Source organism: Haliotis asinina, chromosome 1, assembly GCF_037392515.1.
Source record: "Haliotis asinina isolate JCU_RB_2024 chromosome 1, JCU_Hal_asi_v2, whole genome shotgun sequence".
NCBI lineage: Eukaryota > Metazoa > Mollusca > Gastropoda > Lepetellida > Haliotidae > Haliotis > Haliotis asinina.
Genome location: NC_090280.1, coordinates 66,155,794 through 66,181,716, shown reverse-complemented (window position 1 = coordinate 66,181,716; position 25,923 = coordinate 66,155,794). Strand labels below are relative to the sequence as shown.

The window sequence follows — 25,923 nt, the reverse complement described above, 5'->3', positions numbered from 1 at the left end:
CCCGCGTTCGATTCAGCAAAGCCCATTTTCTGGTGTCCCCCGCCGTGATATTGCTGGAATATTGCTAAAAGCGGCGTAAAGCTAAACTCACTCACTCACTCACTCAAACATTAAAATGTGAAGTTTATACAGAGTTTAAATGTGAAGATAACAGGGTATCACTACTCAAATGTTTAAATGTGAAGATAATAGGGTATCAGTAGTATAGGGAATGACAGTTCTGGACCACTTTCAAGAAAAGTCTCTACAAAGCCTTATTTACTAAATAAGGCTTTGGTTGGGACCTTAGCTCTTGCTACTATTACCCCTACTACAAACGTGACTTGCTACTATTACCGTGTGTTGGTAGGAGGTAACACTGTGCCGTACGGTACGATCAATAATTCTTCTCTTACAAAACCCCTACCCGGCCCATCCCTCAAGTAGTACAAGTTAGGTTCGTCGGCTTTCATATCTACTTTATCTATGTTGTAAGTTTTGACTGACCCATATAGGATCGGTGGCCCGCTTACGGCTATCACCCTCGTGTTCCCCCGGCTGGTATAGATACCTCACTAGGGCCCTATCTGGTATCTGTTTCTCCTTCCCACGCAATGGAGCGGCCGACTCTGCAACTATTGATTTTAGTTTGATAGCGTCTGCCGGTTTCTTACCGGTGAGACGGGTGACTTCATGGTTGATTGCCGACACCACCTTGGGTAACCTCGTGACCCATTCAGTCGATCGTTTTCCAGGGGTGGCCATCTCCCTAGCATACTGATAGCCGAACAAGCGCTCAGCCAAAGTCCTATTAAATCTCTCAACTATGGCTTGGCTGCGATGGGCTCCGGCCGTGCCACGCCTGACCTTTGTATCGTGTTTGGCTAGCAGTTGTGACACGGCACCCATGAACTCCCGTCCGGGGTCAACTTGCAGCTCTGTTGGCCACGTCAGCGGGCTGCGTTTGTATATGCGTTCGAATCCTCTGGCTACCTGGGCCGAATCTTTCGTGGTCAAGGGTTCGGCTTCCTTGTAACGACTGGCTACGTCCACTACGGTTAAGGCATACTTGTACCTCTTGTCGTGGGGTAGGAACAGTAGGTCTGCCTGGTGAACGCTATTAGGTATGTTAATACCGAACCTCCTTCTAGGCACGTAGCGTGGTGCCGGCAAATAGATCTGCCACAGGGCTTGTTTTTCAAGCCACGCTTTGGCTTCCTCCGGGGGTACTGGCGCTATTTTAGCTAGCTTATCTACTGCGCTAGCTCCTTTCCAGTACCCACGCGGGCTGTAGAAAATAGCCTCAAATTTTTTCATGTCCATACGCGTATGTGTTTATCCCATCAATAGCTATCCAACGTTTCGTGTCCATAGGCGACAGGGACGTCTTGTTTATAGTCAGTCCGTATATCTTATGTCCATCACTTCTAAGTGTGTTCATTTTATGCCTAAAGGTACGGGTCTTGAACAGGGCTTCCTTGAATCTGGCGTGTTTGATGTGTTGTTTCACCACATACTTCTTAACCCCCTTAGCCTTCCGGATCTCACTATTGTCGGCTTTCAGTATGGAGTACATCTTAGGTCTCAAACCTATGTACTCGGCTATGGGCGTGCCAGCACACTCGTCCTTCATCTTACCTAGGACCTTTTTATTTACCGTACTGTGTATGGCATGGGTCTTAGGGTAGTCGCTGGTGTCGTATAAATCGAGGTGTTTTTTCATGTCCTCGTACACGTCCTCGGTTCGAATCTCCATCAGCAGGGAATCCGTGTCAGTGTACAGCACTTCACACGTGTCACCGTACTGTTTCTTGAGCTCGTTGTAGTAAAAGTCGTACATCAGGTGTTTGGATAAATCGAGGATGCTCATCCCCACGTAAACAGGCCGGTTGAATTTTATGTGGCTTTTCTTCATGTGTAGGGCAACCAGGTTGTCCGTGAATATCTTACTACGGTTGAATGCCGGACTGGCTATCAATCTCCTGAGCTTGTCTTCCTCACTCGACCGAACCAGCTTCACGGTCACGCGTTTCCTCAGGTTCTCCATAGTCTTACCAAACACCGAGTTGTTCATGAGCTTGTAGAGATTTTTCTCAAAATCACTGGTGGCTTTTTTTCGTAGGTCTGTGTTCATTCTGATGTAGGGCTCCATCCATGGGCTCTGGTCGAACATGAGCACCCTGTGTATTTTGGTCAGCTTCATACCCAACGACAGGTACAGCTGTAGGTTGCGATAGTGAACGATGTACTTGGTCTTATTCATTAAGTTAGGCACGAGTTTTTCAACGTCTGTCACACGACCACCTGACAAGTTATGTTGGTACTCAGACATCCAGTCTGGGTTAACCCTCATACGTTCGGGGGCCAGGGGGTAGCTGTTGTGTGATGTGTGTAATTCCTTGGTGTACTCTAAGTCAACCTCGAGGATATACCCTTTGTTCGAATCTGGTGCAACCCCCATAACATCAACGTGGGGTACCCATTTGAATCCCCCTGTAGGTAGATACTGGCTCATGGCCCAGCCGTACAGGTTGTTTGCGTCGAGGTAGAGAATGTGATTGGTTGGCTTGTTAGGATCGTAACCTTTCACGTATTGATTATTTGCTTTAGCGTATCGTTTGGATGCCATGGAAATCCCACCTCGCAAGCCTTTCTCAATGAAAAGGTGCATGTCGTAATCTGTGAGCAATTCCAAATTAACTCCGTTTTTTTTAAGCAAGGCGTCCCACGACAGACCTGGGCTGGTGTAATACCATGCGGGGTCGAGTTTATACTGCTTTAAACACGTCCGCCTAAACGTTTCAAACACGTCGGCTAACAACAGTACATCTGTCCTCAAGTACAGGTCGTGATAATCACCCAGGTTCTTACAACCCAGTTTATTCCATACGTTAGTCGCGTGCGAGTAATCATCTCGTGAGACGGACGCCTCATTCAGCTTGCTATAAAAACAGTCAATAGGGGGTAGTCTGGTCTGGCCGTCTGCCCCACACCTTGACAATCATCCCGGTGGGATTCTAATAAATCAGCTCGACTGAAACCGTGTAGGCATCGTACACAAAAGTGTTTTTCCCCATCGTGTTTCGACTGGTCGTGCAACAACCGGCTGAGATGTTTTATCCACGTGTAGTGATACTTTTCACCTTGTTGGATCATGAATATATTGATAACTTGGCGATCCTTCACCGGGCTGACCCTGTGTACTATTGTTGTGTTACCTTCGTGCCCAAAGACATTTATAGCCAGATTATTCTGTTTTTCTACTTTAGTGATCTGGGATATGGGGGTGGGTTCATCTATACCATCCCAGTTGAGCCCATCGTCTTGGGGATAGCTAGAAAGCCTATCTGAATGAGTGCCAGCTGGAAATAAGGCTGACCTGATAGCTAACCTCAGGCAATCGTTTCCTCTATTCTTAACGTTTACTATGGCATGTTTGTTCTTATAGTAGGGAGGCAAGGCTAGGTATGACCCGCCTCTGAACGGCACGTAGTTAGCTATGTCTAGATAGACATTATCGATTTTATCTACAGCCCACCCGGACCCCAAGTGTGTGTAGCGTTCTAGGTATTCTCGTATCTGCTGAAAACTGGTATCGATTGATGCGTCAATGGTCTCTGTATGTGTGACGACCTCTTGTTGACCTCGGAAGTAAGGCTGAACATATTCAGTGGTACTCCCAACCTGCTTATCGAGCGACATTTTCACTGTGATCTGAAACTTGATACTTCCTAGGTTATTTAGTTCCTGGTTGACCTTATCAGCTATCAGAGGCTTGATATCTGTAATGTCTATGTTTCTATCAACGTGCATGCGCCAACCTCTCAAATAGTTGCCTACAGCGCGCTCAGTGCGCACGAACTGTAGGTCAATAGCTCTATTCTGTCGTAATAATTCTACAAGCTGTGGTTTTCTCATACGGGAATACCCGCCTAAACCCAAATCGTGTGCCTCGGCTTTCAGTTGTTTTACAGTGGGAGGTTTTGCTACGGGGGCATGTGATAACAATGCGGTTAACCCGGCTCTCCCCAGGTTTGAATAACCCGTGTATCCAAGCTGTTTTGCTTGAGCTTTTAATTGTGTTACCGTAGGAGGGGCTTCTAAACCTAGTAATCTCAACAATTCCGCATTCGAGAATACCCGATCACACCTCTCTGTTTTGCGACCCGCTTCAGCTCGCGTACAGTAGACATAGTGTTTACACCTAAGAGAACCAATGTCTAATTGGTTCACAGTAAAGGGAGGTAACCCTTAAGTGGCTGTTTCACGCACTGTAATTGGAGTCTATCTTGAGCAGTCGCCTACGTTCTTTTATGTAGCCTTTTTTATTCTCGTAGATGAGTTGATGTCTGACTACGTTCGCTCCGTGAGCTTTACATAGACAGTAGTGTCCTTTAACCCCGATACCACACACAGAACACGTGTAGTTAGGACTTCCCATATGGAAACAACAGAACCCCTGATTCCTGCATTTCCTACCACAGGCCTCGGTCTTCCCCATAAGTATGTATTCTCTCTCGCTTTTCCAGAGATCCCTGTAGCAGTGAAACACGTCGCTGTCGTCGATGCTCAGCACCTCGTTACCGCTGATCTTGACGGTCGTTTTCTTGATGATGGCTCGCCCCACGTTCCGCACTAGCTCGCGTTTGTCGTTGTCGGAGGTCAACGTGATATTGAACGCCAGTCGAACAGTGCCTGGTACAATGAGGTCATTCTCACCAAGGTTTGGAAATCTAACCAGCAGAGTTTGATTCTGGTCTATCTTGCTGGGATTGTTGGTGATGGTCACCGACTGACGCACGGCTCTGGCTCCTAATGGCTCTCTCAATCTTCTGAAAGGATCTAATTTTCTGCCGTACATTGTTATATATATATGAAATATATTTTTAATACTAAATAATGGATGAAGACATACCTATGAGGGAGATGTGGGACGATAGTGCCCAGGCATTCAATGATGACCAGGAGACCTCATTCAGCCTACAGCCGGCTGTCGAGCAGGAGATCTCACCAAGGACCAAACTCTTGAAGGACGCCGTCGACGCTTATTACAACGCAGTTGCAGAAAGAGACAAAATCAAGCCGTTGGTAAAGGACTATACCAAGTTTACCGTTGATGACGAGGGTAAGCTGTTTTTGAAGGATCACCCGGAGATCGATCTCTTTCATCAAACAAAGAGAAAACCGCTTGCTTTATCAACACTGAGAAAAAACCATAATATTGGCTTTGTCCAAGATGAACTAGGTTTCACAGAGTACGGTGGCACGCGACCGAAGAAGATTCCCCCGAAGGTCAATCAAGATCTGGAAGTCATCAGGGACGCCACATCGGTTCAAAACATGACTTATAATATTGAAAAGGTGTTGGCCGACTACGAGAACAAGCCCTTCCCGGGCCTCGAAATTACCTTTCGGGAACTTAAGGGGTTGGACCTGTTGATGCAAACCATTCGTGGTCAGCTCTGGAAAAGCACGGCCAAAGTGAGTGAGATAGACGACCACATCGCCCGTGAAAAGGAAAAACTCGGTGAAACTGAGGACGAGTCTATGAAAGCCACCATCGAGGAACGAATACGTAATTTGGAAGATGAAAGGCAGGTTTGGTTGGAGACAGCGTCCGGCTACAAAGAAAAGCTTCGATCCCAGGTCAACCGTGTGCGGGAAACCATCAATCAAGTCCTCTACCGAGACACCACGTTAGCAGACAGGATTAGGATATTGTTCCGGGAGCAAGGGATCGCCATCGCCAGCATTCTGACTGCATTGGGTTTCATCATATCAACCTTGGTGGTGTCACTGACAGGGGGAACCCCCACACCTGCCGGCGGGGGAACTCCCACTCCCACAGGCGGTGGTGTTAAAGACTGGATAAAAAAACTCGGGGAAGGCCTAGCTAAACTGGCTGGTAAAGCCGCCGAAGCCCTTCCCGGCATCCTGGGTAGCATCGTCTCGTGGTTGTTGAGCGCTCTGTCTAAAACTGCCATGTGGCTCAGTCAAAACCTGTGGGCAGCCATCGTCGCCGTGGCGGGTCTGGTGTACGTAGCGGCTAAAAAATCTTTAACCAAATAAGTCCCAAAGCTACCCCACCAACCACCAGGGCCGTTTTACTATCAATATGCTGCTGATAGGGGGGTACCCCCACATGAATATGGGGGTGTGGTGTTGGTTGAACTTTACACTCCGGGGGTGGCGCCACTATACCCGTTTCACGTGGTGGGATGTGTGGGATATAGGCGGTGTTAATATCGGGGTTGATACCCAACTTTTGATCCTTCGTGGCTATGACTATTTTGTTGTTATAACCCACCACTTTTTTTATTCTCAGTTGCATATCACTCGGAGCCATGTACAACCCCACGCCGAACACGTAATTGACTTTCGATCTGGCGTATTCTAACACGTTTTGGTAGCGTTCGATGGCCCGCGGGAGATCAACTGGAGAATTGATAGCATCCTCAACGTTAGAAACGAACTGTTTCTGAGCGTCGTAAGCAGTTCCCTTACCGAGGATGTTGGAACGCGTCATAGACTGCGCACCCAACAGCGCCCACACGTACGTTCGAATCGAGTCGTTCAAGCGTATTGTACCAGCACGAGTGAATTCTTTCGATGTTTTTGAGATCATTTTAGTCCAGGCTGTGGCTGCATCAGGATTGGTTTGCTTTATACAGCTGACATGGATCTGTTCATTCGTTGTGGGGCCTGTAAATGTATGACGGTGTGGGTTGTATGAACCATCTTTAGAACCGGCCTGATATGTTCCGGACCTGTAGAAGTACACGAGAACTATACCGAGACCATGGTTCACACCAGGAAGGCGAAAGTCTTTATTCGTTGGAATCTCAAACTCCCCACAAACACGTTCATAAGCGCGTTTATCATAGGGGTTATTTGTCATACTCCACGCTTTATCTTGGGGAAGAGGAGCACTTATTTCCTTCAATATTCGTCTCGTTTGATAATAAATATGAAACAAAATAACCGCCTTACTCAGTTCGTCTATACTGTAGTCTAGTGTCACACCCGACCCTGTCGTCGCACACCACACAGCAAAGTTGAGTTGGTTCTGCCAAAACTGCATTGGGTTTTGATTCCAGTTTACCACCGCCTGCGCGTTATTAACGGACACGACATAGTTTTCAAAGATATTAATAAAGGTTGTTTTAAACCCCGTACTACCTACCACCACGATTTTCAAGTGTGCTAAGTCCATATTATAATATATAAATTATATATTATAATATGTACATAACACTTCCAGGAATAACGAGCGGTGAGGCCGTTCAGCTGACGCACGCGATCGATAACACGTCAGGCCAACTCGAAGTCGCACTCTTCGATATCACCTACCTACCGCAATGGACTAACATCAACGTCAGCAACAATAAGCTGTTCGTCAGTGGAACTCGCAGCCAGATAACTGACGGCTACTACAGCGTGTGCTCTCTAAACGACGAGGTCTTCAAACCCCTTGGAGCCGAACTCAAGATGAACGACTCAAACGGTACAGTGGTGTTAATCAACAACGGAAGAAACCCCTTGAGGCTCGGCCGACCATTAGCGAGGATACTCGGTATGTCTCCTGACGAGATAAAACCAACAACAACCGTCACAGGCACGAAGTTACCCGACCTAGTACCGTACCGAGAGCTGTACATTCATCTCAGTCAGGTGAGCACAACGTACAACATTCAAGGAGGTCACCCTTCCACTATACTGAGAGCAGTGCCAGTGAAAACTGAGAAATACAACGACGGTAGAACCGAGTCGTTTTCACCACGGCAGTATAAGAGATTAATCCAGGGCAACATACCTGAGCTGACAATATCGGTGTTAGATATAAATCATAATCCTGTAAATATAGGATACCTCAGCTTAACGCTTCATGTAAAATGACCAGCGCACAAGGGCCCGGAGTGAAAAAATGCGTCAATATCGGGATCTCCGACCTCGGAGACACGCGCGGTTTCGACGCTCCCGGAGTAGATGGTAAATTGTACGCCTTTCAACTGAAAAACAACATTTACAAACGCGTTGAAATCCCCTCCGGTGGAACCCTAAGTGATATAGTAGATACCACAAGAGCAACAGTCAACACTAAGTACGCCCTTGTCAACACCGGTGATAATAATTGGATAATATACCCATCGTTCGGTGGTAAACTGTTCGACTTAGACGATGTTGAGAGCACTACCGTCGTCCAAAACAAACCATATATGCTCGTCTTCACTGAAGATGACAAGTGGGTGTTGTTACCCAATAACGACGACTGGTTTCTCAATATTAGACTCGTCTCTCCCGACGTGTTCACGGATAACAAAGACAACCACCTAAACAAAGTCGTGAACAATGGAACCCTGCTCGTGGCTTACGTCCCAACTCAGAGACGTAGCATAGTCGTCAGCCCACTCGACACTATGGCAGCCCACATGCTATCGAGTAAACCGGCCATACAAAACGTGAAATTGCAGTTGGTGTCTGAATTCAAAGGCGTGGTCAGTATACTAGAGAGTCTACCGGCAAACTCAACACTGATCATCAAAGTCTACCTAGGGGAACCATCAGGGAATAATATCGAGATCGTGAAGGGGATCAAACTCGGGTGGGTGAAACGACACCAGTATCAAGTTTGTAACGTTTACGTGCGGGTGGGTTCCGACTCCAACACCAGTCTGCAGGGGGTCAACGTGATCGTGGAAAACAAGATATCACTAACCAATATCTTCCTGCCTGACAACATACACTTCATGGGTATGAAGTTCACCCCTGAACTATTATCAAAAAACCAGTTGGAAATTATATCATAATAGTATAATAATGACCAGTCATCGACCCAACACTACACTTAACGACCTAGGAGATACGGAGGGATTCGATCAGCCTGGTGAGGAAGATGAATTATACATCCTACACTTCAAAGACAACGTGTACAGACGGGTGTCGTTATCAGATTTTAAAGAGCCCAAATGGTTGATCAACTTAACACTCACCTCACCTTATATCACATTAAACAATACGTTGGTCTCTAAGATTAGGAACAACGGTATCTGGCCCGGGGATTTCATTCCGGAGAGGGAATTACACATGATAATTATTGTGGACAGGACAAAAATAGGGTTAAAGTCTGAATCAAAAAATAAATTAACATTTAGCTATAATACTTATAGAATATACCCCCCTTTCACGCTCATCATAGAAGTCTTCTTTTTGCCTGTAGAAAATGAAAACATCTCAAGAGTACACCAAATTTTACCCGGGGTGTCAATACACTGGTATGACCAACAACATATATACCAATATTGCCATATTGTTATACAACAGGATACCACGGGTCCTATAAACCACTTAATAAACCTCAGTGGGGTTTTTGTTACAACAGGAAAGTCTATTAGCCTCTCACCTATTACCCTGACTAATAGTCTAAATCTTGTAGACTTCAAATACATTGATAGAGTATTAACTGAAACCCAATTAAAATATCTTTCATAATATATATTATAGGATGGGTCTGTACCCAGTCGTAGAGGAAGTAGCGAAGACGTTGGAAACCGTAGATGGGTTCCGCTTGAGGCAGTTATGTGATGTAAAACGTTAACTAGAACAAGACCGTGACACGCGGAAAGCACTATGTAAGAAGTACAATAGAGCTTTCAATATCGTGGACGGGGCTGACACTACCCTTACGGCAACCAGCATGGGACTAGGGGCTGCAGGTGTTGGGTTGTTAACCACCATCGTGGCTGCACCTATAGTGCTAGGTTTTGAAATAACAGCTGGGATAGCGGGGGTGTTAGGGTTGGCGCTTAAGTTGGTATCACGCAGACTGCATCGTAAGGCATTGAAACACGACGAGATCAGGGTTCTGGCCGAAGCAAAACTGAACACAGTGAGTGAGCGTATTTCCACGGCACTCTCTGATAGTAAGATCTCAGAAGAGGAGTTTCGTTCAATCCTCTCTGAACTCAAAAAATATAACGGAATGAAACAAGATATTCGATCCAAGTCTCGTAAGTCTGCTATCAGCGAGGACGAGAAAAAAAAGTACATAGCACAGGGGATACAAAAAAGCCCAGCAAGCCTTTATTATGAACACCAAAGAGATCGTAGGCGGTTCACGTTAAACTGTTTCATCGATATAAACGTGACATAGGCACCCAACCTTTTTGTAGTAGGGGTAATAGTAGCAAGATCTAAGGTCCCAACCAAAGCCTTATTTAGTAAATAAGGCTTTGTAGAGACATTTCTTGAAAGTGGTCCAGAACTGTCATTCCCTATACTACTGTATCTGTACTCAAATGTTTAAATGTGAAGACAATAGTGATACTCACTTATCAAGTCATTTCCTATTTGTTTTGTGGGAGAAGTGGAAGAGGTATCAACTTCTTTAAGAAGAGCACTGTCAAAGGCCAATGACACTGCTCTGAAGACAAAGTCACGCACATTCTCACCTGAAATGAGATCAGAACATGAAGGATGACTAAACATTCTGGCAAAATGATTGAAAATATTGACAGTATGGAACATGCACAACTGATTGTCACACTGAGTATCAGCGTAACATGGTAACAGACAGAGTCAGTAATATCATAGGTAACACAATTGGTCAGTACTAACACAGAGTAACACAAGAGGTCATAGGCACAGGGAAACACAGGGGGTCCATATTGACAATAATAACTATAGATTTAACGACTCAAAGTGAGTGAGTGAGTGAGTTCAGTTTTACGCCGCACTCAGCAATATTCCAGCTATATGGCGGCGGTCTGTAAATAATCGAGTCTGGACCAGACAATCCCGTGATCAACAAAATGAGCATCGATCTGCGCAGTTGGGAACCAATGACATGTGTCAACCAAGTCAGCGAGCCTGACCACCCGATCCCGTTAGTCGCCTCTTACTACAAGCATAGTCACTTTTTTATAGCAAGCATGGGTTGCTGAAGGCCTATTCTACCCCGGGACTCTCATGTGTCATAACGGCTCAAAAGTGCTGCTCAAGTGTGACAACACATGGATATACACAATGCTAGGAAATGTCTATTCGTAATCCTCCTGGAACAGATGAGTCTTGATGCCATTCTTGAAATAGTACAGATATGAAATAGACAGTATGCTTTCTGGAAGTAAGTTCCACAGTGCTGGGCCTGCTGCTGCAAATCTACAGTCACCATAAGTTTCTGACCTTGAAGATAGGGGATCAAGCAGATTCTGGCTAGCTGACCATAAGGCTCTGTCTGGCTGATAATCTGTGATAAGATCTTGAAGATAGAATGGAGGAAGTTTGTGATTTGAATTAAGCACAATCATCAGTACTTTGTATTTCATCTTTTGTTCCACTTTTAACCAATGAACAGGCGCTATGCTATCGGAGTTCCATGTTCTTGTTGCCACTCTAACTGCTGAGTTCTGTACTCACTGAAACTTATTGATGAGGGTCTTGGGTGGTCCATACAACAGAGCGTTGCAATAGTCCAGATGTCAGAGCACACAACTGGACCAGTGAAACAGCAGCTTTGGTAGTGAGGAACTTCTACTTGGCTGATATTGCAGATACTGGCATATGCCCTGTCACATATTTTGCTGATGTGTGATTCAGCTGAAAGAGTTGATTCAAGGACAAAGCCTGTGCTGGTTTTATGACATGGTCTCCAATGTGAAATGATGGAAGACTCAACATCTGTCATGCAGAATTGGCACAAAAGACAATGACTTCCTTTTTCTCACTGTTCAGCTTTAAGAAGCTGCAAGCCATCCACTGTTTTATGTATTGTGCACAGAGCGTCATCAGACTGAAAGCCGAGCTGATAGATGTCTGGATGGTGGGTTCGAATGCATCATAGAGATGTGTGGACAAACCATGATGGCATGCTATATCTCCAAAAGGTGAAGTATATAAGGTGAATAAGACTGGCCATAAAACAGATCCCTGAGACACACCATACCGAACATGTTCCTTCCTAGATACACTATTCTTCATCTTCATGTCTTGAGTATGTCCTGATAGATAGGATTAAAGCCAGTCATATGCGGAACTGTCAACACCAAATGTTTGGTTTAGGGTCTGCAGCAAGATGGTCTGGTTGATTATGTCAAATGCAGCTATTAGATCTAGTAATACAACAATTGCAGCTCCACTGATCAACAGCTTCCAAAATGTCTATCTGTACTCTAAATGTGCAGCTTCAGTAATGTGATGGCATTAATACGCTGACTGCATGACTTCAGCATTGCCAGTGGCCATAACATGTTGGTTTAGCCTTGCTGCTACAACTCGCTCCAATAGTTTGGATACAAATGACAAATTGGAGACAGGCCTGTAGTTGTTGAGAACTTCTGCATCTAGGTTAGCCTTCTTTATCAAAGCTATTACTAAGGCCTGTTTCATGTTACTGGGTACAGTATACTGTTCAAGGGACTGGTTCATAATGTGTATGACTACTGGCAGAGTTTCATCAAAACATTCCTTGAGCAGCCACATGGGTAATGGATCCATTTGGTTGGTGATTTCAGAATGATCTGTTTGATTTCCTGTTCTGTTCTATTGAAAGTAAAAAATTAGACAGAGATTGGAGTGGGGCTTGAAAAACACTTGGTGCTGTACTTGGAGGTTTAGTTGCTTTGAGACTTGAATTAATCAGTTGTATCTTGTCTTGGAAGAACTGACAGAACTCCTTTGCTAAAGCATTTCTTGGCTTAGTGCCAGAAGAACAGTCTGTTTGATACATGTCCTTTTGGTTCTTGGTCCTGTCAACAGCATTGACAAAATATTGTTGCCTTGATATCGTAGCCAAAGCTGTGACTGTTTCTGGCCGTGGAGTATATTATACATAGCTAAATTTTGATTTCCGGGGATTATGTACAGGTTTGTAACTTGATGGTGCTATTTTATTACACATGAGATCATCTACATCTACATCCCCATAACCATGTTTCTGTCATTACCAGAATGGCAAGATTATTATAGATCTTTCACAGAGTCACTCTCATCCATGTAAGATGTACATGCCTTTAGAGATCTTACTGAATGTAACAGTCTGATTGGTACATGCTTGAAGGAAAGTCCTGCCCTTGGTCCTCCAACAGGTTTTCTTCAATTTAGAAGTGGTAAGTGCAAACAACAAATGGAGAATGGGTAATGAAACAGTGTGACAAGCATGCTTCTCAAGAGATTTCACTTCAGCTGGTAGACAGGCGATTATTGTTAGCCTTACACAGCTAATCAAGAACGTGGTTAGAGTCATGGCTGATTACCTCTACTGGAATAAGTTAATTGGAGAACAATAGGCATGGCTTTCAGAGCGGATGAGTAAACATGATTTCGTTTCACAGTTGATGAAGTATGTATCTGCAAATGTTATCCAGAATATAACCCAAGTGTCATCAAAAAGCACACTATCATGATGTTAGATACTTGATACATATCCTTGCCAAGAACCACAACTATAGGCACTTTCCTTCATGTGATACATCCATGATAAGTCAGAGCTCCAAACAGGTGCAGCATACTCATGCACCCACACTCTCACCTGTATATCAACACAGGCTAACACAGATGGTCAGTATTAACACGAGTAACACAGCCAGTCAGAATTGCCACAGAGTAATACAGGGTCATTACTAACAAAGGGTAACAGAGGGTGGTCAGTATTAACACAGATTGTAAACCAAAAGTCACTGCATTCTGTAATGTGATTGGTTGAAAAACATGATCAAATGGTATTAGATTCCCGGAAACTGCAAGACTATTCACCGCGTATTGACACGTAAACAATTGTTTGGTTGTGTCATTAACAGTGGTGACGTAATTCAAATCATATTGTGACGTAAAGTTTGAATGACGTCACAAATGAACAACTCCAGATGCTACCATGGGAACCAGCTGAAATGGCCAGCTGATGACACCTCACTGCTGTACCCATACTCAATGTAAATGAGTGCAGACAGTAAAACCCCTTTAATTTACTTTTTTGTTTACAATGTCAACAAACATCATGTGTTGGCCAATTTCCGGGTGTTACTGAGTATTTGAAGCACAGGAATATTTCAGCCAGAGGTTTCAAATGAAATATTCCTGTGCTTCAAATACTCAATAACACATGATCTTTATCTCCTAAGTAACACAGGAGGTCAGTATTAACCCAGGGTAACTCAGGATGTCAGTATTAACCCAGGGTAACACAGGTCAGTATTCATCCAGGGTAAAACAGGAGTCAGTATTAGCCCAGGGTAACACAGGAGGTCAGTATTAACAGGACGTAACAGCTGGGGCTACACTGGGGTTCAGGATTAACACAGGGTAACAGAGTAAGTACTAACACAGGGTATCACATAGGGGTCAGTATTAACACAGGATTAATGCCAGGGGGTACAATAGGGGTCAGTATGAACACAGGATAACAGAGTAAATATTACCACTGGGTATCACAGGGGGTCAGTATTAACACAGGATGTACCATGGGGTTAATATTAGCACATTCTTATCAACATAGGGAATCAACAATATATGAAAGGTAATATTTAAATTAAACCACACAAGCGGAATAGACTAAACCAAAGCAGATACTATAACTCAGGTCAATATCATGTGATGTGTTCACCCCACCATTATTACACAAGTATTCTCTGCGACCTCACTTGCAAATGTATTAATAAATTTGAAGTTCACTGACAAATCACCTTTTTGCAACATCCTGTAATAATAAAGATAAAACAACCTAAAGACATAAAATGTCATAATTTTAAGGTGTTGGAACAGTGAGTGAACATCTACAAAGACATCAGTCATTTCAATTCCCTTTACACAAAGTTACCTGTCTTGGAAGAAACTGCCCAAAACTCAGCACCTAACTGATTTGCCAGCGCCATGGCGCGGAACTCAACATCGATGTATCCTGCTGGAGACTGGAAAGTAAAGACAGGGGATTAATCCTGAAATTAACCAGCAATTGTATTACTTACTATTCCAGATTTGACACTTATGGCCTAACTTTTGTAACAAAACACCAAACAATTCAGCACAGACAATGATCATTAAGAGATGACCAGTGTGGGTCTGTGAATATGTCCTGTTGGCTTGGATCAGTAACCATAGTAACAATGTTTTTGAGTGGGGTGTAATCCATGGCTGACTTCAAATGTCTAACAAGAAAGTGACATAAGTCAATGGGAACACAGTTTTCATCAGTGTTAAAAGAGAGTACTAACATATTTTTTTTTATATGGAAAAAGGAATCCTAAAAGTCACCTTTCCTTATTAAAATTTTACGTAAGGTTTGTAAAATTGCAATAGAAATGTGAAAAACATCCTTGATTTTCCACCTATTACAGAAACACCTAACAGTTAATGAGCAGAGGTAGGCGTCACATGACATGATGATTTTACATCTTACAAGAGAAACTTCCAGTAAAGATGAAAAAGAAGAATCCATCGAAATGAAGGCACCACTTGATTCAATTCAATTCCCTTCAATTCATTTATTCGGTATTTTGGCAATGAGGCCCAAAGTACAATTGACTGTGAAAACATAGTTGTAACACGTGACAGGAAGAAGATATGTACATCTTCATGACAAGGAAAACATGATTCATGAAAATTGTGATAAGTGTTGGTTTGCATATTTTAGTGTTAAGAACAGATAGACTTTTGTAATTGATACTATGTAAATATTTTTTACAGACATCCACATACCTTTCACATGCAAATAATAATAGGTACTCATTTTCGAGAACTCCTAGATCACAACATACATAGTGCATACAGGAATGTTTTCAATAGCACATTTTTTTGTCTCAATAGACAGGATGCACTGCATAATTTACAGAAAGCATGAATCAAGTTCTTATACTTGGTGCTGTAAGTTATAATTCAGACTGGAATGATGATTTGAAAGTCTAGTGGATGCACATAGTGAGTCACTCTATGTGATAATTGACGATCCTTATACAAGTGCATTTACCCTAAACCCAGATCTAGACTGAGTATCCCCATGGGTAGAAATCTGGCAAGTTAAATTTAATCCACACAAAACTGACACAACCCAATTCTCATGTAAAACTGAACATTTTGTAAAACCTCCCCTCACCATGAATGGTACCATCATAAAAGAAGTTCAGACTCATAAACATTTAGGTATTACCTTTCAGGATAACTTACCTTACCACTCCCACATACATGAAATGATCAGCAAAATTATCCCCATGATTAATTGTTTTCGTAGTTGTAGATATTGGAAACATTGGACACAATGTACAAATCCTTCATTCTACAACTATTTGATTATTGTTGTCATTTCTGGGACAATTGCAAAAAAGCAATCATTGTCACTAGAACACCTTCACTTAAGCGACTAGTGCTTTTTCTGTTGGACAGTGTAAGAATCAAATCACATCCTGCGCAAATGCTGATATTTAGTTTGATCTAGACTATGGTAGTCTATTCTGTCAAATATTTCACAGTCGCCTTAGGCTGGGATGCAGTGACTTAAACAGTGACAAATACAACCGTTTCATTTCTGATAATGCTTCTTGCTCCTGCTCACATGTTCCTGAGGATGCTTTCCATTATTTCTTCAAGTGTCCTAAACATAACAGTATACAATATGAATCATATTTCTATAAGAAAGGTTTCACACTACGGGATGTGCTGAATGGCAATAATTCAGTTTCATATCAGACAAATATGGATATTCTACACTCAGTTCATCATTGCATCGAAATGATTTGATTCTTAAAAGTTTTAGTAGGTAATAACTTCTGTGTATTAACTGGCCACAAAACAAATATGACCAAATATTAGTAAAGCTACTACATTTACTTCTTAATGTCACTTAAAGCTTATAATACCAATGCAGTCTGTTCTTGATGACTGATTTTGTTTATCGTACGACTCATCTAATACAACATTATGTCAATGTATAGTAATATCACGTAAAATTTCCTCATACAAATGTAAACAAAGTATGTTCTGGAGAGGCATTAATATAAGCCATTCAGGCTTGTTTGCCAATCCATTTCCAAGTGAATAAGCTATGTTTAAACCATATGGCAGACTCTACGTACATCTGATGTCACGTGTGGAAAGGTCAGGTACGTTTGAGCGCAATATGCATAATCGCTGAGGCCCAGATTACAGAAACTGTTTTCACGATTAAAACATAAATATAGATATTTTTAATTGAATATATGGTTATATGTTTCTGATGGCTTTATCTTTCACCCAGCAAATTACTGCCATTGTCTCATATTCCCCTTTAAAGCCACTGCATCAAAATGATGATGTCCATCCCAAATATTCTTTGAAAATTACTGTGAGAAAAATCTCAATACAAAATCTGAAAACATGAAACATAGCAACATTACTCATGTCCAATCTACACAAGATATATGTTCATTTGGAACACCCTATTTTCACCCCTTTCAAGATTAAATGATTAGAAAACACATGCAGCCTGTTCTGATGTTCTTATGCCAAATGCAAGTTTTTCCTAGGGAGAACTGGATATCCATAGATCTCTGTTGGGCAATCATAAGAAAAATGAAATGATCATGATGATATTGGTCCAGTTTAAACTCATGCACTACCGTTTCTGACTACTTACCTTGGCAAACTTCCCAAACTGGTAATGATTGAAATCTCAGGATTTTACACATAAAAGGGAAACACAAATGAAAGCTGAAAAATTTCTATAACCTTCTCCAAACAGTCTCTTCCAAGAAACGGCATGTTTCAAGTTTAACGATGTATGCGTCAGTAATCACTGACATAGTGAATCATGTCCACATTTCTACACTCACATAGGGCCTAGACCTGGAATCTCTTCTCTTGGTGGAATCACTACGTACCATCAGATCTTTCTTGGTTCCAACCAGACATTTGACTGGGTCAGCAGCATTCTCACATGCTTCATCCATCCACTTGGGAACACTCCGTAATGACGCCTCGTCAGACAGGTCAAATGCAACGATCACAACTAAAAACACACAAACAGTCTCCCTCACTATTTCATTGCATAGCCACAGACTTTCCAAATACAAGATGTAAACCAAAGAATTAACGAAAACAAATGAGGGATATTGTTAATTTTCTTCAAATGACATAGAGTCATGTCAGGTCGAATAGTTGCAGTCACTGAACAACTGTCTACAATTTAATCAGAAACACTGAATATTAAATCCAAGGAAAGGAATATATATTCTTAAATAAGCCCTAAGGGTTCCAGCATGTTTTAAAGTGGTCCAACTTGGAAGAAGAATCATTCATCTATCATCTTTAACATCTTTAGCAGTCAGTACTTGAGAGCAACAGAGATCATGAAATAGGACAGAGTAATCTCCCCTTGGTGCACTCACTGTTGGCTCCCCTGTAGTAGGAAGCTGCTATACACTTGAACCTCTCCTGGCCAGCCGTGTCCCATCTGCCAACAGGAAAACGTATATATACATAACAGGCTGCTATCTCAGTAGGGTCCTCGTATTGCACGGAAGTGTCTAAACAACCTGGCTGGAGTTATAAGTCTGTAGACACTGTCTCACAAGTAATCCTAACACCTGGAGACATAATACAGAAATAAGCACATTTTAATCTCTAATCTAGATGACGCGTGTGACAACTTATAAATAACTTTCACCAAGGTCACAAGGGATAACAACAGCAGTAAATTATTTGACATTTTAATTCAGAATTGTTAAAATCTAAATATTTTAGATATTTAAATACTTACCTTACCATAGGACATAAGCATGTTACCTCAAGCTTCGCTTAGAAGAGATCAGACAGTCGTTGATTCGCCATTCTCATGAATGGCTACCTCTTGTATCGATGAGTTTATAGGCATGGAGGTGGCGTGATCTCCTGAACCGTGCAAGCGCGGACCTTTCAAAATTCACTTTTACTGAAAAAGGATATCCAGTCCAAAGAGTCCAAAGAGGGGAGAAGCATCCAGCGTTGGGAGGGAAATCACCATCCTATGGTGAGGTAAGTATTTAAATATCTAAAATATTTAGATTTTAACAAATTTTTAACTTACCTTACCACAGGACATATGCATAAAGCTTCAACAGTAGGTTGGTGGTGTCGGGCTCCAGAGGACCAAAACCAACTGATGCCAGCAGATATCATGCAATCCTGAGAAACCACTGGAGTCAGGTACAGGAAACATCCTGTAACAACAGAAAAAAGGTAGTAACTCGAGGAACTCCATGGAGCCGATCATAGCACAATATGAAAGAGAACCATGAGACCTACAGGTAAGAATCAGTAGTTACCTAATGAGTGGCAGGACGGGCGAGCCGTTGAGCGACCACTAGAGGACCAAAGGACTGGAGACCTTGCACGTCCTCCACTGCCAAGTCGCTTAGGTAGTGGCTGGCAAAGACCATTGATGATCTCCAGAAGCAACCCTCCATTATAGCTGGAACTGTGCAATTCCTGTGGAGAGCCATCGTTGAAGCTAAAGCTCTAATTTCATGGGGGTTGTGAGTGGCCAGGATTGTAGAACGCATCCATAAAGCAACGGTGTTCCTATTTACCTCGCCCTTGCACGTAGACGAAAAAGGAATGAACAATCTCTTCCGACCTCGTCTCGGAGCAGACCGAGCTATTTAAAGTTTTACAGCACGCACCGGGCACAGTAGATTTTCATCCGTATCGTCAGAGGCCAAAATCACAGAGAGAGGAGGAATGGTAAACAGTTGACCGGGCTGACCTGGCAACTGATTTTTCGCAATAACGTCCCATAACAAACCTAAATGGGCACATCCATGACAAGACTGGTCAAACTTGATCCGCATAACATCCAGAGCGTGGATCTCACTTACCCTGGCAGCTGTAGCCAGAGCCAGAAGAAAAACTGTCTTTCTGGACAAGTGAAAAGAAGCTCCTCCAAAGGCTCGTAGGGACGGCCTCGAAGATGTGTCAGGACAATGTTAAGGTCCCACGCTGGAGGATGAAATCTGATCTTCTGATCCTCTAGTGTGAACACCTTGAGCATAGCTGTAAGCTCTGGGACTTTAGAAACTTGTCTATCACATTTGACAGCCAGATCAGAGTTCAACGCTGACAAACAAGTTCCTATGGTACTGCCCTTGAGACGCCTAGAAGAGTGGATGAAAATAAGGAAATCAGCAATGAATTGCGGTGAAGCAGACAAGGGATCTTGAGACTTCTGGGCACTGAGCTTCTCAAAGGACAACCATTTATCATCATACAAAGATCTGGTAGAGGTACGATGAGCTTGGGCGATGACCTTAGATACCTAAGTAGAATAACCCTTTGCTCTCAATGCCTTTTGTACATGAGCCATCCATGCAGATGACACCTCATCGGGTCTGGATGTAACTGATGACTGTGAGGGTGGCGCAGAAGGTTGGGCCACTCTGGTAATGGAAGGACATGTCCGTCAGCGAGACGGCGCAGCTCTGGAAACCACGATCTGGTTGGCCACCCGGTCGCGACCAAAAGCAGACGAATCCTCTTTGTCTGTCTGATTTTGCTGATGATTGCCGGCAGTAGAACTGGCGGAGGGACGGCGTAAACATCCAATCCTTCCCATGAGAGGGACATGCCGTCGACTGCCAAAGCTGCTGGATCTGGAATTGGGGACACGTATACCGGCAACTGATGATTTAGACTTGTGGCAAACAGATCTATCAGGGGACGCCCGAGATTCTGGCACGGAAGGTGGAACGCTTCTGGGTTGAGCATCCATTCCGTTGGAGATGGTCTTCCGAGCCTGGACAGAGCATCGGCCAGAACGTTCCTGCAACCCGGAATATGTAGAGCTGTTGCTATGATGTTGTTGCTGTCTACAAGCTCTGAGAGGTGAAACATCTGGTCTAACAATTTCTTTGACTGGGTGGTTCCCTGATTCCGAATGACCCATACAACAGTGGAACTGTCCGACGCTATGAGAAGTATGGAATTCTCCAAGACAGGAATCCAATGGCGTACTGCCAGAATGACCGCTTGCACCTCGAGGATGTTGATGTGCCAGCTTTGTTCTGCACCTGACCACAGCCTGGAGGTGGTCTGCCCGTTGAGATGGGCACCCAATCCTTGGACGGACGCATCTATGAACAGCTCGTGATCGTGGGTGAATTCTTTCAAAGAGATGCCGGCGCAAATGTTCGATGGGACCATCCAGATCTTGTAGTGTACCTCCACCAACGGAGGTATGGATGTAGATGCTGAGGTAACAGGAAGCGCACATGTAGTTCGTCCCTCTGAATGAAAGGTAGAAGAAACCGTTGAAGCGTCCGGAGCATGAGTGAGTGAGTTTTAGTTTTACGCCGCACTCAGCAATATTCCAGCTATATGGCGGCAGTCTGGAAACAATCGAGTCTGGACCAGACAATCCAGTGATCAACAACATGAGCATCGGTCTGCATAATTGGGAACCGATGACATGTGTCAACTAAGTCAGCGAGCCTGATCACCCGATCCCGTTAGTCGCCTCTTACGACAAGCTGAGTCGCCTTTAATGGCAAGCATGGGTTGCTGAAGGCCTATTCTACCCCGGGACCTTCATGGGTCTCCGGAGCATGAGGTGACCTCTGTGGGTAAGATCTTGAGCCAAAGTGAGGAGGCCCAACAGAGACCACCACTGTGAGGGTAAGGCTGAGAGAGGCCTAGGGTCGCAAACCTGAGAATCTTCTCTCAATAGGCTGGAGGGACTCTGACCAGACTGGAATGAGTCACAGAGAGACCCCCTATAAACGTCAGTTCCTGTGACAGCAAGAGATGTGACTTGTCGAGATTGATAATCCACCCCAGCTGCTGAAGAAGGCGAGTGGTGAAGTTCAACTGTCTGCAAAGCAACTGAGGCTCCATGTTGTTCAGGAGGCAGTCTTCTATGTAGGGATCGAAGTCAATTGCCCTCAGTTGATGGAATCGGGGCGATCAGAGACGTGATCCTTGTAAACAGCCACGGGGCCGAAGAAATTCCAAACGGGACGATCCTCCATTGGTAATGCACCCTGTTGAAGATGAACCGAAGAAACTTCCGGTGGCGTCGAAAAATTGGATCATGGGGGTATGCGTCCTGCAAGTCGAGACTGGCTAACCACATTCCTGGTTGCAGCTTGGCACACAGTAGATCTAGGGTAACCATACAAAAATGAGGCGGGTCCGTAAGGTATACACGGTCATGTTGTGGATCATCCGATAATTGTCTGAATCCTCCTTGGGGACAAGGAAGATAGGAGAGTAAAACCCTGGGGAGTGAACGGGATCGACTACTAACTCTATGGCTTGCTTCTCCAACAACACTTGAATATTGGCTTCAAGTAAGAGCTGCTGTTCCTGAGAGTACACTCGCGCCTGAGGTGCAGATGTTAGTGGTGGCAGGGTGACAATCGGAAGTTTGTAACCGGTCTTTAAGATGTTTGTGATGTAGGGATCTTCTAGGAATGTCCAGATTGGCCAAAAGATTCCTAGTCTACCACCAACTGTTGGGTGAACAGGCACGACTGGGAGGACCCAGTCGTGAGCGTTCGGGAGGAATAAGGCCTCTTGCCCTTCCCTCTGCTATGAGGGCGTGTCGGCGTCGGCACCAGTACAGGCGCCAAAGTCGGCGTCAGCGTAGGAAACACAGAAGACGATTTAGATGCCGAATCCAACAAAGCAGGCTCAGTAGAGGGAGGCGGCACTGGCATCGGAGCAGAAGGCAGCAACTGCATTGGCATTGGCGACGATCCAGGATGAGACGTCACAACAGCAGGCTGTAATAAAGACCGGAGCAGCTTCTCCACCTCCAGCATCGGGGTGAGATAAGTCTATGAAGGAATCAGGACACTGCAGCTCCGGAGACGGCTGATCGCATGTTGAGTCGTGAGTAGAATCCTGCATCGGCAGTTTCCTGTAGCGACGAACGGGATCCTAACGACATCGCTGTTGACAACATCTTCCTGCTCCTTTGTGAAAAACGCTTCCCTCTCACAGTGAGATAAGCCTTGAACTCAACTGTTGACAGGGGCTTGCAATGCACACAGCACTGGTCAAGAGAGCAGGAAACGATGGCACAGTCTGGACACCAGGGGTGGGGGGTCCTTCACTGACTTTAGGACTTTACACACAGTACAAAACTGTTGAGTCATAAACAGCTACTGCAACATACAACAAGTGAGAAAAACTTAGGAAACTCGCGTAGCAGAAAACACACCTACATAAAAAATGCGACGAACACCCCTAAATAATAGAAATAGGCATGTCCAAAGGTGGGGCAGAGACAACAACCAAGATGGCTGCCCCCACAACCAAAGATGTGCTATGTGAGAAAAAAGGAAAAAGTAAAGAGCAAATGGATAAACCATAAAGAAAGTCAAGTATAAGATGGTGTAGGAACTAACCCAAGTTACGCACACCATGCCAAGACCAGGCAAGAACCACTGAGTTGTGAGAAAACGAAGGACCCACATCGAATGGCAAGTGATAAATTTACATGAGGTAGCCAGGTAAGTGAATTAATTCTATTCTTCACTCACATAACATGAAAGCAAAAAACATACCTACCGCTGTAAGAATAACCAAAAACAAGGTAGAAGTCTGAGAAAACTCAAACTATAGCGAACCAAACAAAACGTCCGTACACAAGGACACTTGAAGTAAAAGTGAATTTTGAATGGTTCAGGAGATCACACCACTTCCGTGTCTATAGCGAGAGAGTTTAGTTTTACACCGCACTCAGCAATATTCAAGCTATATGGCGGCGGTCTGTAAATAATTGAGTCTGGACCAGACAATCCAGTGATCAACAACATGAGCATCGATCTGTGCAATTGGGAACCGATGACATATGTCAACCAAGTCAGCGAGTCTGACCACTCGATCCCGTTAGTCGCCTCTTACGACCGTGCCTATACACTCGTTGATTCATGAATAGCCATTCATGAGAATGGCGAATCAACGACTGTCTGATCTCTTCTAACCGAAGCTTGAGGTAATATGCATATGTCCTATTGTAAGGTAAGTTAAAAATTAACATTTAAAAGCAGACTGTATCCTGAGCTGACATGAAGAGTATTTCTGTAATGATACTCTGTCAGCTTGATATGGTACATCTTGGATGAAACACATGAGCAAAAATGAGGTCAAACCAATAATCATGGGCACATCTTACATTCTAGCCTGTACTTAGCTAACACAAGGGAGGTAACTCAGTACAGGAAACCAACAAACAATGCACCAGCTCCTCATGTGGGAAATAAAATAATGTGTATTAAACAATAAATATAAACCAAATAACCACCAAAATCATGATGTAAGTATGTTTCATATTTGAACACTTATCTTGCATTACTCCTCAATGGAAAACATTTAGTGCCTGTATGCTCACAGAATGCACAAAGCTTTGAGAATGTCTGTGGTCTGTGGCTGTTATGATTCACTTATATCATAACACTATATCATGCTATATCCCTTCATGAATTCAACCCATTATTTGCAATCACTCAAATCATATGTTCTGAATGTCTTTAAAAATGATACTTTGAACTTAAATTTCACTGTCCAAGTGTGACATGTAAAATGAAACTACAGTGCACTCTGTCTAAGCTGAACCAAGTGAAAAGTTCAAATCAGACTGCAGTCCGAGTTGCACTGAACTTTTGGTTAACAATGCCTGATCATCGCAATTATAGTATAGTGTCATCTCAATTATAGTTCATAAACTAGTGTTAATCGCATCAAAGGAAAATTCACTGCTACACACAAACAGACAAAACAATCAACAGGTTGTTTATTCAAGATTTTTTTGACCAAGAGGACTTACTGCTCAGCAAATAGGAGACAATACCCAAACCAATCAACAGGTTGTTTATTTAAGGTTTATTGGCCAAGCAGACTTCCTGCTCAGTCTGACTTATAAGGCAATGTTTTTACTTGTAACTACCTTTTTGGGGTGACACTTTGGTACCAAATCTGAAATAATGAGAGTCTGAGATACATAGCTTTTTCATGATGACAACAAAGAAGGATTACATCAGGACTGTTTATACAGCAATCCAAGAAAGACAGACTCCGAGTTGGACAGAGTGCACTGTATACAAGCCATGAAGGATAATGGTCATATATGGTCCACTGGACAGCAATGTTATCATGGTCACTGTCATGATAAATTCACATTGTCTAAGTCAGCACTGAGAAAGCTTTATTTGTTATCGTTTCAGTGACACAAGGAATAACACACCAACTGCTCGCTTCTGACCATACTTGGTATGTAATGTTTATACTGTACCTATGTTCTTATTCACTAACCACTATACATAACATGTATGATACAACAGGTGTGAACCACTCACATTTGTAAGGTGAAAGGTGTGGACAAAATGCTGAACTTCTCCACTTCAAAGTCCACTCCTATTGTAGCCTTGTAGTCCCGGTCAAACACATCATGGCAGAATCTGGGGATCATTCACACAGTCTCAACTTTGGAATTGTCACTGGTCTCTTATACATAACTTCTTCACACGTCTTATACATGAATGAATGGATAGTTTTTTATGAAAGGCTCAAAATATAGCTATGGTAGATACATACCATCTTGTTACGTGGACTTATCATACCCATTGCTTACATCTTCTTGAATGCCTCTCAAACAGATCATCATAATCATCATAATCATCATCATCATCATCATCATCATCATCATCATCATCATCATCATCATCACTTCACAAGCTGAGTTTCATAAACCTTACCTTTGTTAGAAATCAAAGAGAGTAAATGCGAGAGTTTTATACAATTAGCCTACCCAGCACCTCAAGCACATTGTGCCATCTTTCCTCCCAGGTGTGTCTCCCTTACCTATTGACGAGGCAGGTCTTCCCAACAGCTACATCTCCCACTAGCACTGCCTTGGATATCTTTAACCTGCAACAACAAACACATCAGACCTGTAACCAAGGAAACACTACAAAGCATATGAACACAAGACAGATACATGTCAAACTA

At 43.4% G+C, this 25,923-nt stretch overlaps 1 protein-coding gene across 1 annotated transcript in view; it reads right to left on the bottom strand.

The window, feature by feature from the left end:
* The window catches only part of LOC137296203 (ras-related protein Rab-34-like), a 38,802-nt gene that overhangs the window by 2,770 nt on the left and 10,109 nt on the right, over nucleotides 1-25,923 (bottom strand). The window contains exons 4-9 of the mRNA XM_067827939.1: nucleotides 25,777-25,842; nucleotides 25,272-25,373; nucleotides 18,327-18,391; nucleotides 17,820-17,947; nucleotides 14,789-14,879; nucleotides 10,308-10,427 (exon numbers count right to left, since the gene is read on the bottom strand). Of these exons, the coding sequence (XP_067684040.1) occupies nucleotides 10,308-10,427; nucleotides 14,789-14,879; nucleotides 17,820-17,947; nucleotides 18,327-18,391; nucleotides 25,272-25,373; nucleotides 25,777-25,842 (572 nt within the window). The remainder of the gene's footprint in view (nucleotides 1-10,307; nucleotides 10,428-14,788; nucleotides 14,880-17,819; nucleotides 17,948-18,326; nucleotides 18,392-25,271; nucleotides 25,374-25,776; nucleotides 25,843-25,923) is intronic.